Raw genomic sequence first — 17197 nt, 5'->3', positions numbered from 1 at the left:
GCCTGGGTTCAGATTCCATCTCAGAATCACAAATTGTGTGATCTTGGACAAGTCACCTCACCTCTTAGATTCCTCATCTCCCCCGCCAAATGGAGCTCATAATACAACCTTGGAACATTGGAAGGTTAAGTGAAATTGGGTATATAAGGTGTTGAGCGTGATCGTCGGCCATGGGCACAGCTCAACAAACGGTAACCAAAAGTCCAATGCAGAAATCTCAGAATCATCTTGGACTTCTTCCTCTTCCTCAGCTTTCACATAAGATAAGAATCCATGGGTTTGGCCTCAGAAATATCTGTCAAATCCGACCTCTGCTTTCCCCTCCTCTGCCATTGTCTTAGTTCTGGGCGCCACTATCTCTCACCTGGACAACTTCAACAACCTCTTTACTGTATTGGTCTTCCCATCTCTTTTTCCTCTGATCCATTCTCTAGATTATCTTTCTAAACCACAAATCTGATCAGTTGCCCCTTTGCTTAAAACCCTTGTCAATGGTTACGTATTATGAGTACAATGCTGTATAATAAATCCCTCCTGCGGTTCCAGCTTCATCTTCAGCCATCCTCACCTCCTTGCTCACCACCTGTAGCCTGTAGAAAGCCCCCTGTTGTCACACAGATCTATCTGCTGTTTCCTGATCGCAGCACTGTTTTGTGCCCATAATGTATTTCCACAGACTGTTCCTTCACCTGCAGTACTCTCCTCCCAGCACTTCTCTTTTCTGGAGAAATCTTACTATTCTTTAAAGTCCAGCTCAAATATTGCTTCCTTTAGGAAGCTTTCCTGATAACCCTGCCGCTCACCCACCAGTAAAGCTGACATCTCACTCTTACTCATTTTATAGAGCTTTTCAACATTGCCTTGTAGTTTTTCATTTGTATTTCTGCCTCCCTGACAAAACTGTGATATTATCCAGGGAAGGTACCATATATATAGCACAGAGCCTGTATGTAGTGGGAACTCGATAAATAATGCTTGATGAATTAATGTGAAGGAAAGAAAGGAAAACCAAGACAAGTTAAAACACAAGCTAAAGCACTTTTTGTAAACCTTGGTAATTTGCTTACCTGTCTGAGTCCATTTCTTCAAAACTATCATAGAAATAGGGCAAGCCTCAATAATTGTTTTACTTGGTCATCTAAAGAAAATCAATGCAATTACGGGTGCAGAGGTGCTTTTTAAACTGTGGGCTTTACAGACTCACTCATATAGAGAACAAACTAGTGGTTACCAATGGGTGGGGAGGGAGGGGCAATGTGAGGATGGGGGAGTAGAAGGTGCAAACTATTGGGTGTAAGATAGGTTCAAGGATGTATTATACAACAAGGGGAAAGTAGTCAATATTTTGTAACAACTATAAACGGAAAGTAACCTTTAAAAATTGTATGAAAACATTTTAAAATTTTTAATAAATAAATAAAAATTAAAAAAACTGTGGACTTTATACCATTACTACTTGTTATTAATTTTGTTTCAACAGTTTAAATTATACATAAGGAAAAACTACTAGTGTTTTGTATACTAACTATTTGTGTTTTAGAAGTGGCCTGTCTTAAGCAGCAAGGCACATGGCTGAAACTTCCTTTAACACTTTCAACAAAGTGGTACTAGAAAGTTAATTCCCCCAAAGAATTAGAATAAAGACACGTGAAGAAGAAAAGCTACGAATGATACACTGATTCATCTCTAAGGAAAAAAAAGACCTTTGCCAAATAGTAGACTTTCAAAGAAAGAAAAACCATTTAAGAGCCTAAATGGTTCCTATCTACAGTGAAAATGCTAAAGATAGAACTGTACGTTTCAGGAGCTGAAGGATAAAATTTGAACTTCATGGGTAATCAAGAGATCCTGGAAAGTGAACCTATTCAGAGCTGACAAGAAAAATAGAACAAGGATTAAAAGGCCTGAGAAATTTTTTCATCTCACCTGAAGTTCACACAGGCAACTGATTCGGCCAGACTAGAATTTTTGACCTCACTCACGCTTTCCATGTAATACAGAGGGAGGTATAAGGATTTGACATCTGTCTTTGAGGATCTTGGAAATGTGCCCTGATTCAGAATGAACTAGAGCATCATGTCTTAAGGTGATCTGTTTGCTTTAAATGATTCTAGCAGCAAATATCTCTTAGTTATGGAAAGAAAAGAAGGAGGCGGAAGACTCCACACAATGTGTGATCTTTCTCAGATGAGAAACGTCCTCTGTGTTTTGGCTTAGAAAATATGAAACCAACTAAAATTCTCTAAAAGATCATGTAAGTGCTTCATTGTATCCAAATCAATCTGGCTTATTCAGTGATGGCACAAAACTCTGTTTATCTCTAATGCAGCATCTCTGTGTTTAAGCAAGGTGGGATAAGCATGGTCTTTAAAAAATTTTTTTCTATGTATATCCCACTGGTTCTGCTATGTCAAAATATAAAATGACATGAATAGACATGTGAAGAGATTTTTTTTCTTTTTAAGATGGGATAGAGGCTGGGGAGATTCTATGAATGCATTCTAGTTTCTGCCAAAAAAAAAAAAAAAGAAATAAGAAAAAAAAAGGATTTACTCTCAAGGATTTAAAATATTTGAGAGTTGTCACCACCACCTAAACTACTAATTATGAAGAAACAATGGCAAAGGTGATTGAGGAAAAATTAAATATGAACAAGACATTCCTATGAAAATGTTGTTAGGGTCTTCAAGGCATCTGTCTTTAGAAGAGGTTGTACAGGTAGAGTTTAAACACAGAATTTTCTTTCAAGTTCTAGGTTTAGAAGTTGCATATTTTTGGCCATGGGAAATATGATTGAATAGCATATACTTATTGAATGCTTCCTTTGGAAAATTTCTGTTTTGTCAGTGTCTTGAACACAAGAGAAGAAAAAGGCACTAAAATATGTCAAGAACATTCTGTTTGCTGAGCTCATGCTGGGTGCATACATACGTTGTCCCATTTACAATCATAACAATCATAACAATCATCTGAGGTAAATACTATATTCAGATATTAAAGAAGAAGAAAGTAAGGCTCATGGAATTTAGAAATCCATCCACTTCAGTGTCCACCTCCACTGACACTACTTTGGATCAAGCCACCATCTTCTTTCCATGGAACGACTGAAATAGCCTCTTAGCTAGTTTCCCTTCTTTTACTCTAAGTTCTATTGTTTTGATTTGAAAGCGTAAATCAGATCTTGTCCCTTTCCCTCCTTTAAACCCTCCATTTGCTTCCCAATGCATCTCAAGTAAAACCCAAGCTCCACGTAGGTCTGTCTACAAGGCCTCCCGTGATCTGGCCCCAGCTGTGCACTCTGATCCCCTCAATGTCACGCTCCACCTCACTCATCAAGCACCGACCATTCTGACTTTCCTTCCTTCTGTTCTCTAATATGTCACAGTCATGTCTGCCTCAGGGCCGTTGCACATGCTATCCCCTCTGCCTAAAATACTTTCCTGCGCGAGCTGTAATAAGGCAGTACATGATGAGTTGTCAACCAAGTGTATAGACAGTAGGAGCATTCACTGGAGGTTGAGGTAGCCTTAACAAAACACAAGTGAAAAGACTTGAGCTGATGTAGTAGGCTGTGTGGGGAGGACTGGATTGATTGGTGAAGGTGAGCAGAGCTCACAGTAAAGGGAAAGGGCGTGAGCAAAGTCAGAGACAGCAAGATATATTCAGGGCCTGGTATGGAGGGCTATTCAGCTGGAACAGAATCTGATAATTAGAGGAGTGGTACTCTGACTACTATTTAAGTTTCTGATTGCTACTATAACAAATGACCACAACCTTAGTGACTTAAGACAGCACAACTTTTTTATCGTACAGTGCTAGAGGTCAGAAGTCTGAAATGGGTCCTACAGAGCTAAAATGGGGGTGTCAGCGAGTTGCATTCCTTTTGGAGGCTCTGGGGAAACTCTCTTCTTACTTTCTGAGCTTCTAGAGTCTGCTTGCATTCCTTGGCTTGTGGCTGCATCATTCCGACCTTTGCCTCCACTGTCACGTCTCCATCTCTGACTCTGACCCTCATGCCTCCTCTTATAAGGACCCTTGCAATTATGTTGAGCACACACAGATAATCCAAAATAACCTCTCCATCTCAAGATCCTTAATTTAATCACATCTGCAAAATTCCTTTTACTGTGTAGGGGAACACATTCACTAGTTCTGGGAATTAGGACATAGGCATCTTTGATGAGGAAATTATTCTGCCTACCTCATCCGCCTTGGGGAGGATCATGAACGCAGCGCCGCAGAGCTTCCCCTCCTGCCCATCAGAGAGCAAGCCCATACCTGCCAACCTTTAAGTTCAAGTCAAGGGTAGGCCCCCAAATCCCTGCTTGGGGCCAGCAGTCAAACCCCTGGGAGCCCAGATGCTGACAGGTTATTCCCAATCTCCCTGATCAGACTTTATTCCTGAGATGCTGTGCGATGAGATCATGCCTGCTGGCTCTTGCATTCCTCCATAGGATCTTCACTTCTAAAGGGCCCTGACCCATCTAATCTAGTCACAGTGCCCCCTTCCCTCCTTTTCAACTTAATATCCCCGTTATGAACTTTCACCCATAGATGGCGCTGTCCTCTACCTCCCACCTGCCCACCCTGACACCCCCCGCCCCCGTCCCCCGGAGAGATAGCAGTAGTGACTGTAAGCCTTGGCAATGAGCTCAGACAGACCTGGGATCTTGCACAGGATCTGCCACTTGAGCAAGTCACTTTATTATACCCCAGTTTCCTCACTGTAAATTGGGTTTAATACATAACAGCACTTGCTCCACAGGGTGGTTATGAGGATTAAATAAAATAATATGTGTAAAGAATTTAGCTTAGTGGCTGGCATGGAAAGTGTTCATTAAATGCTAATTTTAAAAGCAAAACAAAAAAGATAAGGAGAAAGTGGAGGGTTTTAAAAAGGTGAGCTGTCATAAGCATTGTAAGGGTTCGTGTTACTTTTACCTACCTCTTTTGGAAAATGGCCCAACTTATATTTTATCTTTGCAAAATCAAAACATGAAACAGGAACTAAATAACACAAGGAAGAGGATGGTGTGTGTGTATGTATGTGTGTGTGTGTGTGTGTGTGTGTACACCCCATGCACAAACATATGTTGGGAAGAAAGAAAACTATTCAGAGAAAATACTTTTTTTATGTTTCTTACCAAAACATGTATATATGTAGAAAGGGAAGGGAGAGATAAGGGAATAAACTATAAAAGCAAAGGATTATATATGTGGAAGGATATATGGGAAAGATAAAAAATAAACAGATAGATACCAGGAAATCATGTTGCTTTGGCTTAAGAGTAGATGAAAGAAGCATTTCTGCAGTTGCCAGTGTATATTGATGTATCAAATAAGTTGTCATATCTCTCTCTTTTTTAAAATATTTCTTTTCTTTTTCTTCTTCTTTTTTGGCCACGTGGCTTGTGGGATCTTAGTTCCCCAACCAGGGATTGAACCCGGGCCCTTGGCGGTGAGAGCACGGAGTCCTAACCGCCAGGGAATTCCCAAGTTGTCGTATCTCAGGTTGCACAAGTACAGGCTGAATGACCACTAGGCAGGGGTGTGATGGACACTCAACTGGGGGATGGACTTAGGAGCCTTTAAGATCCTGCTCAGTGATTAGACATAAACTCCAAAATATGGTCTGCAATTCAGTTTCATCTCATTCTATAAAAGCTGCTTAAGCCACCTATGAAATCCACAGTACCTCCACAGTTCATGATTTTTCTGACAGCAGTTGTGGTCAAAATTTTTCTGCTTCTTAAATGATCAGCCAGTTGTCCTCCAATAGGCACAATGATTGTCATCACCATGTGTGGGAGTGCTGACAAGAGACCCACCTGGAATGAAAAGAAGCAATGAGCTATTTTTAGCTACTTCTGAGAGAGGTACTTCCTTAACTCCCTGCCCCTGCCATCTCCACTGCACCCCTCACCATCAGATTTAATCATCTAATTATACGGGACCAAGGTAGGCCTGAATTCTGTAATAAATAAACAATGAATGAATGAATGGTTTTAAGGATAGACCCAATGTCTCCTCCATCAGATCGGAAGCTCCTTGAGGGCAGAGGTGACTTTTATTCATCGCAGGCCCCAGCACGCAGCAGAGTGCCCGGCACATCGTAGTTAAACACTTGGCGCAGACTGAGTGTTCAATGGCAGCCACTATGGGCTGCGCTAGCTCTTCCACGGTCACTTCTGACAGTACCTGTAGCCATGCAGACATCTACCTCTACTAGGCTGCTGTTCTTTCCCTTGCGGGAAGGAGGCTTAATTCTTTTATGATGACAGTTTATGTTTTACCATTCACATTCTTCCTCCCTGAAACACAGACAACCTAATGGCAATGGCTGGGGACTTTGAAAAAGTTCTTTCTAAACCATACAAAGCTCTGGCCGTTATCGCTATGACCGTGATCTGCAAAATGAGCTTTAAGGTTCTTACAGCTCCTCACTGAATAATTTACAGGAAAAACAAAAAACAAAACAAAAACCAAAAAAAACTCTCACCCTTAAATCTTTTGATCCTTGCCTAATATGCAGTCCTTGAGTCAGCTTCAAAAACACTTTGAGATCAGGTATAATACAAATCTTTAAAAGCAGCTTAATACAGCTCTGATCCTTACTAAGAAGAAATTAAATAGCTATGTACACTGTGCATAGAATGTATAACTTGTCTGACCTCCAGGGTATTAGGTGTCACAGAACCGTTATGAATTTTGATCAGCAATTTACTTATTTTATCATGCAAAGATTTTCTCAGTAGAAGCAAGAGATTTAAAGTTCAAGAACATCTGAAGCAACTGTGTGTTTACCTTACTTATTGCAAATCCAAAGACCTCTTCAAAATAAGCAGGCTGACTTATTAACAGCAAGTAAAAGGTCCAGCTTCTGCAAAAATTTGCCACAATGATTGCGTAAACCGGCAACGATGTAAAAAATTTTTTCCATGGTGTATTAAATTTCTAGGGAGTAAAAATACCGTGGGATTTTTAGTGAATATACTGACAGATTATTTTTCTTAGGAGGATAACACAATCACTGAGAGAAATACTCATAAAAAAGAGGCAAGTCTTCATCCATCCGGCTCTACTTACACTGAGACTAACCAAGTTGGCTCCTTCTCCTATACTTGTCTCTATATAGGTCCTTTCCTCATGGGATATTGTTGGGTGAACTGCTGGACACTCATAGGCCTGCAACAGCCAAAACATGTACCAGATAATCCCAAATATACCTGCAGTTGAAAAACAAAAGGCTTGATGATACGGTCTCATTTTCTTCCATCTCTAAATCTGTCAAATTTCAAAGTATTCTCAAACGGCACTATATTCAGCTAGGAGAAAGTGTTTGGTTTATTTTTCCGTTGTTGATATTATTAACTGGTATTTAAAGAAAGATAATGTTCTGCTCATTAAATTCAACTTTCATATAAACATTAAATGAATCATTGCTAGACAAGTATTCCATTTATATGATAAACTTGTCTTAGTAATCTCTATTTTCATACAGAAAACTCTTAGCCAACCCCATTAGACAGTAAAATACCACCTCTATGAGTCACCCAAGGGGACTCGTGAAATCAAATCACTCACCATAAATATAAAAGACAGAGGCCCATCCCATGTACTGTACCAACACGCCGGCCAGCGGCATGGCAATCACTGCCCCCGCGTAGGAACCTAGAACGGGAAAAGGTTGAGGGAAACTTACCAGTCGTCATGCGAGCCCTTTCAAACCATTTAGAGTTCTGTGGTCGAACTGAGGATGAATCAAACTATGCAGGAGTCACGAGGAGGAGCAGGCAAACTCCCACCGTGCCCAAAACAGGGCTTCCAGGAGAGAAAGTTCACCAGGATGCCCTTTAACTTCCTCCAGACACCATGGAGGGATCAGACAAAGATGGCTCAGGCACCGTGATTTGGAATTACAAGAGAATGGAATGAAAAGATGAGAAAAATCTAAGAGAATTCTGAAAAATTCAACCAGGCACAATATTGGGTGCAGAAGACAGAAAGTGAAGGAACATACGTATCTACCTCTCAGGGCTCACAGAGCAGAAGGATTATCACCGTGGCCTTTATTTATTAAAAATGTTTTTTCTTCCAGCTTTATTGAGATATAATTCACCTAGGTCTTTAAAAGAGGGACTTCAAACTATGAAAGGATCATGCTATTAGAGTCTCGATTTTTTTTTTTTTAATACCAGGAAACAGTTAAATTTCAGGATGGCAGGATGACCAGGATGGCTTCTGTCTCCATCCACCTCCTAAATATGTACATTTTTTAGTTTCTTACTTTGTAAATACCTAACCTTGTAAATACTTACCTATATGTGGATGTTTGTCTTGTCTAGACAAGATAGTGAGGGCTAGAGGCAGTGACCTCACCTCCACTATCTCCTGCAGTTCCATGATACCTGCTGGAGAAACGTGAGCCCTGCAAACTCCCAATAAATATTAACTAAATCAAAAAAAATTACTATCTGAAATTCCCTCTGGGTATGAATGAAAAAAAATTCTTGCTTCAGAAAAAGTGAGCCACAAAAGGAAATTCTGTATCCCAGAATCCAATGCTAAGAAAAACCTTCAGGAAATGGGAGCTCGGGGATCTTCCAGTGAAAGAGATTAAATCCCATCTTTCCAAGCTGGGCCCGACTGGTTATGAAAGGCCTGACCTGGAATCCCAAATCTGAACATCTTAATACCTCAAGAAGTCTCTCAGTCTCTCCAAATCATTTTCATTAGGTAGAAGATGGAAGTGAAATCTCTATCTCACAGGGCTGTTTTGAGGAGCAAATAAATTATTAGATGAAGATGCTCTAATTAGTGCTGCATAAACAGCAACTATTACTGCTACTGTCATGTACAGAATGACGGAGCACTTTTTTTTTTTTTAACCTCAGACTTCCTCAAATGAATAAGGCAAGCATTCCAGGACGTATCATTAGAAAGAAGAGCTGCAGGCCTAATTCCTCTGTGGGTGTGGAGAAGGTGGTCTTCTTTCCTGGACCAAATACCCTGGGAGTGGGGGTGTGGGGCCTCCAGCTTAGATGATGCAAACAGGGAGGGTCGGGCGATAACAATCTATAAGATCCACTGGGTGCTTTCTGTGTGCTCTCTAGTACTGTGCTGAGTATTCTGGACCCCTGATTTTATTTAACCCTTTTTTCAACCTGGTAACATTGGTACCGGTGTCATCCCAATTTTACAAGAAGGGGAGGAGAGGGGAGGTAGATTTCTTGAGGTCACATAGGTGTGAGTGATAGGACCCCAGGTCTGCAGGAATCCAAAGCCTTTAACCTTAACTACTTAATAATTCAGTCCTGCTTCTTCCGCTCAACCATACCCAATAATTCCTCACATTCATTCACTGAGGAAATTTTACAGCTTGAAATTGTCCTTCCCTGTCTTTATTTATTTATTTATTTTTGCTTACGCGGGCCTCTCACTGTTGTGGCCTCTCCTGTTGCGGAGCACAGGCTCCAGACGCGCAGGCTCAGCGGCCATGGCTCACGGGCCCAGCCGCTCGGCGACACGTGGGATCTTCCCGGACTGGGGCACGAACCCGTGTCCCCTGCATCGGCAGGCAGACTCTCAACCACTGCGCCACCAGGGAAGCCCTTCCCTGTCTTTTAGATGAACTCTTCCTCATCCTTCCAGACATGGCTGAATGTAATTTCCTATCACACCCTGAGCACACCCCAACAGGGCTCTCCACCCATATTGCCCTCACTGCACCTTGATGCCTCTGTGTGGTCACCAGGGAGGACAGAGGAGGCCCTCCGATACTTGTTGCTTGGCGTGGGGAGAGGGGCGTGGCTGAACGGGGGATGGGAGAGTCCCCAGTTCTGTCCTCACTCTCCATGGGAATTTATATCTTTTTTCCCTCCCTGAGCCTCCACTATAAAATAATGGAGGTAGAAAAAGAAATCAGATTTGTGGCTATCAGAGGCAGGGGTGGGGAGATGGGAAATTAGATGAAGGCAGTCAAAAGGTACAAATTTCCAGGTATAAGATAAATAAGTCCTAGGGATGTAACATACAACACGATAAAGATAATTGACACTGCTGTATGTTGTCAAAGAAAGTTAAGAGAGTAAATCCTGAGTTCTCATCACAAGGAAAAAAAATGTTTTTCCTATTTCTTTGATGTTGTATCTGTATGAGAGGATGGACATTCACTAAACCTATGGGGGCAAACATTTCATGATGTATGTAAGTCGAATCATTATGATGAACACCTTAAAATTATGTAGTCTGCATGTCTCTTACAACTCAATAAAAGTAGGGGGAAAAAACCAAAAACAAAAATCTATGTCTTTGAATAAAACCAGTTTTACTTCTAAAAAAAATTAAAATTAATAAAAAATATAAAACAATGGATGTGACTAGATGTTTTCTAAAGACCCTTCCAACTCCAATATTTTTGAAGTGTAAGAATCAATTATCCCTAAGCCTGGGTTTACTTCTAATGACATTTTCCCTTGGCTGTTCTTTGAAACCAAGGCCACACCTTAGCTGGGAAATGTAATAAAGCCTGTGACCTTGATCAGGTAACTTCCCTTGAGAGTCAAATCATTTCTTTAATTAGCCCTTCTAGGTCTATAAAGACACTAAGAATGGGCAGTAGCTGCTAGTTATTCTTGTTTTGCTGGCAAATCAAAATGAAAAGACTTACAAATAAATCATCCAAAGACAATATCAGGGGACTTCCCTGGTGGCACAGTAGTTAAGAATCCGCCTGCCAATGCAGGGGACACGGGTTCGAGCCCTGGTCCAGGAAGATCCCACATGCCACAGAGCAACGAAGCCCACGAGCCACAACTACTGAGCCTGCGCTCGAGATCCCACAAGCCACAACCACTGAAGCCTGCATGCCACAACTACTTAAGCCTGTGCACCTAGAGCCTGTGCTCTGCAACAAGAGAAGCCACCGCAATGAGAAGCCCACGCACCACAAAGAAGAGTAGCCCCAGCTCACCGCAACTAGAGAAAGCCTGTGCGCAGCAATGAAGACCCAATGCAGCCAAAAAATAAAATAAATAAATAAATTTAAAAAGACAATTTCAATAGGTCAAGGTCAGCTGGGGCAGAATCATATTCTTCTAGAGGTGGTATAAGATCAGTAGTGGAGGTAGAGATGATCTTGAACTTCAAACAAGAGGACAGAAATACTTTCTAAGGACAAGAGAGGCTAAAGAAGTAAAGACATCTCTGCTGTGCATGCATTTCCAAACTAGGCACAAAACAGACACTTTGGGTGGATATTTCACACCAGACTCCCTGGGATCCTTTATTACTACTACTACTACTACTTAAGGAGGTAAAGAGAGAGAGACAGAGGGAGAAATAAATAAAGATATTCAGAGAAATAAAGCTTCCTCTTTAGCTAAGAAATACACATTAGCTACAGTTAGGAAAGACACGCTAGCCTGAAAGACTAAGCAGAACTAAATTCTGATCCTAATTCTACGTGGGCCCGTTGTGACTTTCGTGGCCTAAGGCACTTCTGTCTTTCTTGGCCCCTTCTCCCATAAAAAATATTTGAAAATATTGGTGGCAACATGTGCTGTTCTTGTTCAAATGTTAATCAATACCTAGTAGACTCTTCTGAACATTGATTACTCTCAGAGATTCGTAGAGGGGCCAGTCCCAAAGACATGGCTTCAAATGAGACAACCTTAGCAAGGTGAAGTTTGGAGACCCAGGAATTTAAGTCACATCACTACTTAAGAGCCATTAATTTATTTTCGGGTAAGATGGATGGTGTCCACTTCATTTTTATCTGGAAGATAATGGCAAAAATTGATTAAACAGCTTCTATGACAATGTGTACATAGTAGTGTGTAGTGAGGAAAGTTCTGAATCAAGAACCAGGTGGTCTAAAAAAAAAAAAAAAAAGAACCAGGTGGCCTAGATCCAGCTCCTTAACTTAGTAGCTGTGTGACCTTGGGCAAGTCGTTGGACTTTCGTTTCAGTTCAATGAAACTAAACTTTAAACTTTAGTTTTAATTTCTTCATTTGTGAAAAGGAGTGGGGGCCTTGATGATTCTATTGATATATCTTCTGTTTTCAACTTTGGAAAATATCATTTGTTGGCTAATCCTACAACCACCTCCAACCCCTTCTTTCTTACCTTTGTCTATTAAAGATGCTAGAAAAACTAGGCACTTGCTTTTCTAGCCTTCTCTGCAGTTAGTAAAGTATATGACACAATTAGAACCAAGGAAATATAAATGGAAGCCTGCTAGGGAGTTTGGGAAAGCTTTTGCTTTCCTAGTGAAAGGAACAGACATGGTTAGGACACCTATCCCCACTTCTTTCTGCCTTTAATGTGGACTTGATACCTGGAGCTGTGACAGCCATTTTGTGAACATGAGGAACATGCATGAATGTAAAAAGTTATCACTCTGAGGATAGTGGAGTAAAAAGTCTGAATGTGCATAGTCCCTGGATAGATCACGAAGCAGCAGGATCAGTATTAGCAACGATTTACCTTTGGACTTCTGTTATGTGAAAAAAATAAATTCTATTTAGTAGGGTCTTCACTTGAAGCCAAAGCATTCCTAAATGAAGCTTGTTATGGTTCTCATACACTTACCGCAAAAAGAAGTTGTGGCCAGTCGGCTTCTCTCCAAAGGCGGTGCCCACTTACTCCACATCCCATGGCAGGCTGGGTAGGTCACACCCTAGCAAAACAGTTGAAAATAGATTATTTGATTCAACTCCAGTTTCTTTTTGTGTTTAAAACACAGATTTTGCTTCTTTAACACTACAATTCAAAGCCTAATTTACAGATACTAAATGACATGTGTCAGCTATTTTGGCTCATGGCACAGATGCTGAAATTCAAATACTAGTTCAAACGTAAGCATGGTGGGGAATAGGGAAGGAGTCTTTATATTTCATATTATTATAGAATATCATTGTAGAAAGAGATTTCCACAACCAGCCGGTCCATCCTGTCATTTTCAAGATAGAGAACCTGAGGCTCAGAGCCATTAAGTGATTAGATTCTAGTCTTCACGGCTGCTAATATCATGTTCTTTCTACCATGTCAGTATTTTCTGAAGTGTGGTATATGCCCCTCTAGTGGGATTAAAGTCGGACTTAAGGTGCTACAACAACCTACATTTTTTATTATAATTGTTACATATATATTATAACATGCTTTAGAAATAAAATATAACTAGTACATCAAGCCCATGATATCAAAGATATTGTTGCTTATGATAGGTTCTTTTATTTTGTTTTGTTTTGTTTGGAAGTGAATTGATCTAGGGAAAATCTATAGGCAAATAATAGTATAAATCGTAGTGTGGATGTGACAAAAGTGACAAAGGTTAGAGGTGAATGACTGAGTTCGGGAAATATTTCTCTACATCAGGTATTGGCAAACTATAGCCTGATATGGCCCCACCATCTGTTTTTGTTCAGCCCTCAAGTAAAGATGGCTTTTACATTTTTAAGTGGGCAGAAAAAAAAATTGAAAGAAGAAGAATATTTCCTGGCATGTGATAATCATATGAAATGCAAATATCAGTGTCCAGAAAGTTTTACTGGAAAGTAGCCATGCCCACATGTTTACATATTGTCTCTGGCTGCTTCTGCATTACAATGGCAGAGTTGAGTCACTGTAACAGACCATAGTATGGCCAGCAAAGTGCAAAATATTTACTTTCTGGCTCTATATTATTCTACCTCCTTCATCAAGTTAAATCTCTGTGTAAGACCACACCCTTGAAAATTTACAGATTTATTAATAAGTCCATTTAAACTGTTTTAGTGGAAAGAGCCCTTGCTATGTGAACTGTAAGTTTGGGTCTTTCAGTTTCAAATTTTATTAAATGAAAAGGGGTGGATTATCCTAAGATCACTCCTGGCTCATCTGAAATTCTGCCCTCTATGAAATGGTCCTTTATTGGGTACAAATTTGGAATCATACAAGGCATTTTAATTAAAGTATTCATAATTGTAATCACAACCAGAGAGTTCAGATAGCAGGACAAGGTGGAAGATAGGAAAACTGAGTAAAGGAGGTTTTCTTCAAAAGCTGAAATTTCTAAAGGACCATGTTGTCTCCAGCGATATCAAAATATGTTAAGAATCTCCTACCTCCACTAGACCTTGCAAAATTCTGACACACATGACACATCCGTAATGTACTCTGGCTGCAGAAGGAATGAACATGTTCAAGGTCGATGTTAAGAAGATGGCAGCTCCAAAGACCCTGAGGGACCAAAACACTGTGTTATTGGGTAGGCCCACTGATGGATGTGGCATGTTAGTTAAACATCAGGAACAAACCTAACAGTTTATGGAAGATCACTATAGAAATTAATGGAAAGAGAAATAGATGTGTTAGGATCTGGTGTGTTCCAAGCTAGACTGTTGGGCCGCTTTGATTCCCAAGTTCCAGTCCCTGGACCAATCATGGGAAGGTTTTGGGCAGTACAGGGATGTCCTGCCTAGATGAGATCCTGAAGCTGGAGATTGACCAGCATGAGGTAAGCTTGCTGGAGACCCACCATTCTTCTTGGTTCTACCCAACTGATCCATTCTGACCATTACCTCATGACTTCTGCACATTTGGGTTGTGTCTCCTGCTTCCCAATTCTGCTCTCACTTTACCAGATGGGGATACTGACTATCTGAGAAGCATGCTGCGTCCTGGGACCCGCCAAGCACAAGACAGGCTGTGTACCTGTCTTAGCCCCCAACTCTCTGCCAAGTACTGTGTGCCTTCTCCTCCCTGCCTGGACAGGAGTGTCCTGGGAAAAGAGAGCCGGCAGCATTTTCTTCCTTTCTCACACGTGTTAGTGATGCTTCAGCCCTTTTTACATGCTGCGAAATCACTTTATATGTTATTTCTTCTTAGGGCAGAAGTGTAAGTAGTAACCCCAGAGACCATAAGAACTAATATTTTATCACTTTTTAAAAAGAATACAACAGGTAAGTGACAATAAAGGACACAAACTACACAAGAACATAAGTAAATATGAGTCATGCTTATACAAGATGACTTTCAAACTTTTTTGTCCTTGACCCATAAAACAAAATATATTTTATATTGCAACTCAACACACTGATACACACAAATGTAACCGAAACAAGTTTCAAAAACCAATACTTAAATGTGCAATGAGCTAAGATATTTTCTATTCTATTTTATTCTATTTGATTACCTTTTCTTCTATTTCTCCCTCTTTTTTTTTAGAAAATGGTCATTGGTAAATCACGATTGATTTTATTACCACCTAATGAGTTCTGTTTTAGAGTTTGAAAAACAGTGCTTTATAAAGTATACACTTCACAAAATCCATATATGTAAAGTCAATTACAATGAGAAGAGACTTGGAAATAATTAGTACACTCCTTTTCTGGTACATATACATACGACATCTCCCCCAAGTGGCCATCACTTCTGCTTGAATACCTTTAGTGACAGAGAACTTACTACTCCTTGAAGCAGCTCATTTTGTCTTGGACCCACTTTTAATTGCTCAAACACCTACCATAGAATCTCAAGGGCATTAAAGACATCTTGCAATCTAGAGACTAGCCCCTCCTACTCACATGACAAAACCTGTATGGAACAGGACGATATTAACATAGTACAGAGAATCACAGAATGTCATTGGTCAAAGGCAACTCAAACACGATCTAATCCGTTTCATTTCACAGATGAAGAAACTGAGGCCCAGAGAAAAAAGGAACCCAGTAGAGGTCACCAAGTGAGTCACTTAGGGTCCAGGAACTGTTTCTCCTGATTCGGTTGCAATTGATCTTTTTATTACATAATCATTTAAAGAATTGCAAGATAGAATAGATTAGACAAAAAAGTAAACAAAAAGAGACTCTTAAGAACAGGATCATATAAGATCAATGTCTGTGAATCACATCTTTAGGAACGGCTTCTATCTTTCATTCTGTACCCCTAAATTGAGAGCCAATTATGCAGATTTTATAAGAGTACAAAGCCATATTATGATCTGTGCAGCACTCATGTTATATCAATTTATCTTACCTGTTAGCAGCAAACTTATTTGAAATGAAACCACCTGGAATTTGTGTCACAATATAGCCCCAGAAGAAAGATCCATGGATAAGGCCCACCGTCTCTGGATCCCAGTTAAATTGTGCTGTCTGGAAATGAGAAATCAGACACAGTTGTGTTTGGAAGAAAACACTTGACCATAATTATTCACTGATCATCCTACACAATAACCCCATGAGGTCTTTCCTTCCCTCCTTTATTCAAAGAATATTTTATGGAGGGCCTATTGTGTGCTTGGGATATAGGACAAAACAAAGTCCTGGCTGTCACTGACCTCAGGTTCTAGTGATAGAAAGGAGAGATTATGTACAAATTAAAAAAAAGAAAAAAATAGATATGCATGTATATGTGCATATATATGTGTGTGTACATATATACATGTATGTGTGTATATATTATATATATACATATATGTGTGTGTATATATATATACACACACAGAATAATGATGAGTGCTAGGAAGAAAATAAAACAACTTGCAAAGAAAACAAAAAATAAATTCTAGGTCTATTAGGCTATTTACTAGGTTATTCAGATACCAATTTAGTGACAGCACAAAGGGAATGAGAGTCTTAATCTCTCGTTTCGTAATGAGGATAATAAAACCTATTCTACCTCCCTATAGTATGTGTGGGGATAAACACCATAAATACTTCTAGTAGGTTATCCCTCTGCTTAGAGATTTTGCATTTAACACATTAGGATAATGCCTGGAACATAGTGTAGTCTCAATAAATGTTAGCAGCCATTATTGTTGTTATGATGATGATGATGATAACAACAAAATACCCTTCCACAACTCTGAGGTCATTGAAAATATGATTCTTGAGGGTTAGAGAGCCTTTCCTCACTTTCTTCCCCAGGCATAGTAACTCATCCTTTTCAGACTCCCTACAAATATCCCTCCTCCGAGGAAGCGCCTCAACTGCCCTGAACTGAAGTGGTCATTTTCCTAGGCTTGGTCCACAGACCTCTGTTCTTGCAGCCATGGCACTCACACTGTTCTCAAACTTGCCATTCACGTGTCCACTTCCCACATGGGGTGGCGAGTAACTCTAAGGTGGCAGCCATGTCCTTTTGACTTTATAGCCTTAGTACCTGAAACAAATGCCTGTAATGTAGAAGGGGCAAGTAAAGATTTGCCAAATG

The 17197-nt window shown here is 40.2% G+C and overlaps 1 protein-coding gene across 1 annotated transcript in view; it reads right to left on the bottom strand.

Moving 5' to 3' along the window:
* The window catches only part of SLC17A8 (solute carrier family 17 member 8), a 53813-nt gene that overhangs the window by 9919 nt on the left and 26697 nt on the right, over nucleotides 1-17197 (bottom strand). Inside the window, exons 3-9 of the mRNA XM_067697670.1 lie at nucleotides 16019-16137; nucleotides 14107-14221; nucleotides 12593-12680; nucleotides 7585-7671; nucleotides 7087-7226; nucleotides 6805-6954; nucleotides 5696-5828 (exon numbers count right to left, since the gene is read on the bottom strand). Of these exons, the coding sequence (XP_067553771.1) occupies nucleotides 5696-5828; nucleotides 6805-6954; nucleotides 7087-7226; nucleotides 7585-7671; nucleotides 12593-12680; nucleotides 14107-14221; nucleotides 16019-16137 (832 nt within the window). The remainder of the gene's footprint in view (nucleotides 1-5695; nucleotides 5829-6804; nucleotides 6955-7086; nucleotides 7227-7584; nucleotides 7672-12592; nucleotides 12681-14106; nucleotides 14222-16018; nucleotides 16138-17197) is intronic.

This window comes from Pseudorca crassidens, chromosome 11, assembly GCF_039906515.1.
Source record: "Pseudorca crassidens isolate mPseCra1 chromosome 11, mPseCra1.hap1, whole genome shotgun sequence".
Taxonomy (NCBI): Eukaryota; Metazoa; Chordata; class Mammalia; order Artiodactyla; family Delphinidae; genus Pseudorca; species Pseudorca crassidens.
This window is presented reverse-complemented; position numbering and strand designations above follow the sequence as displayed.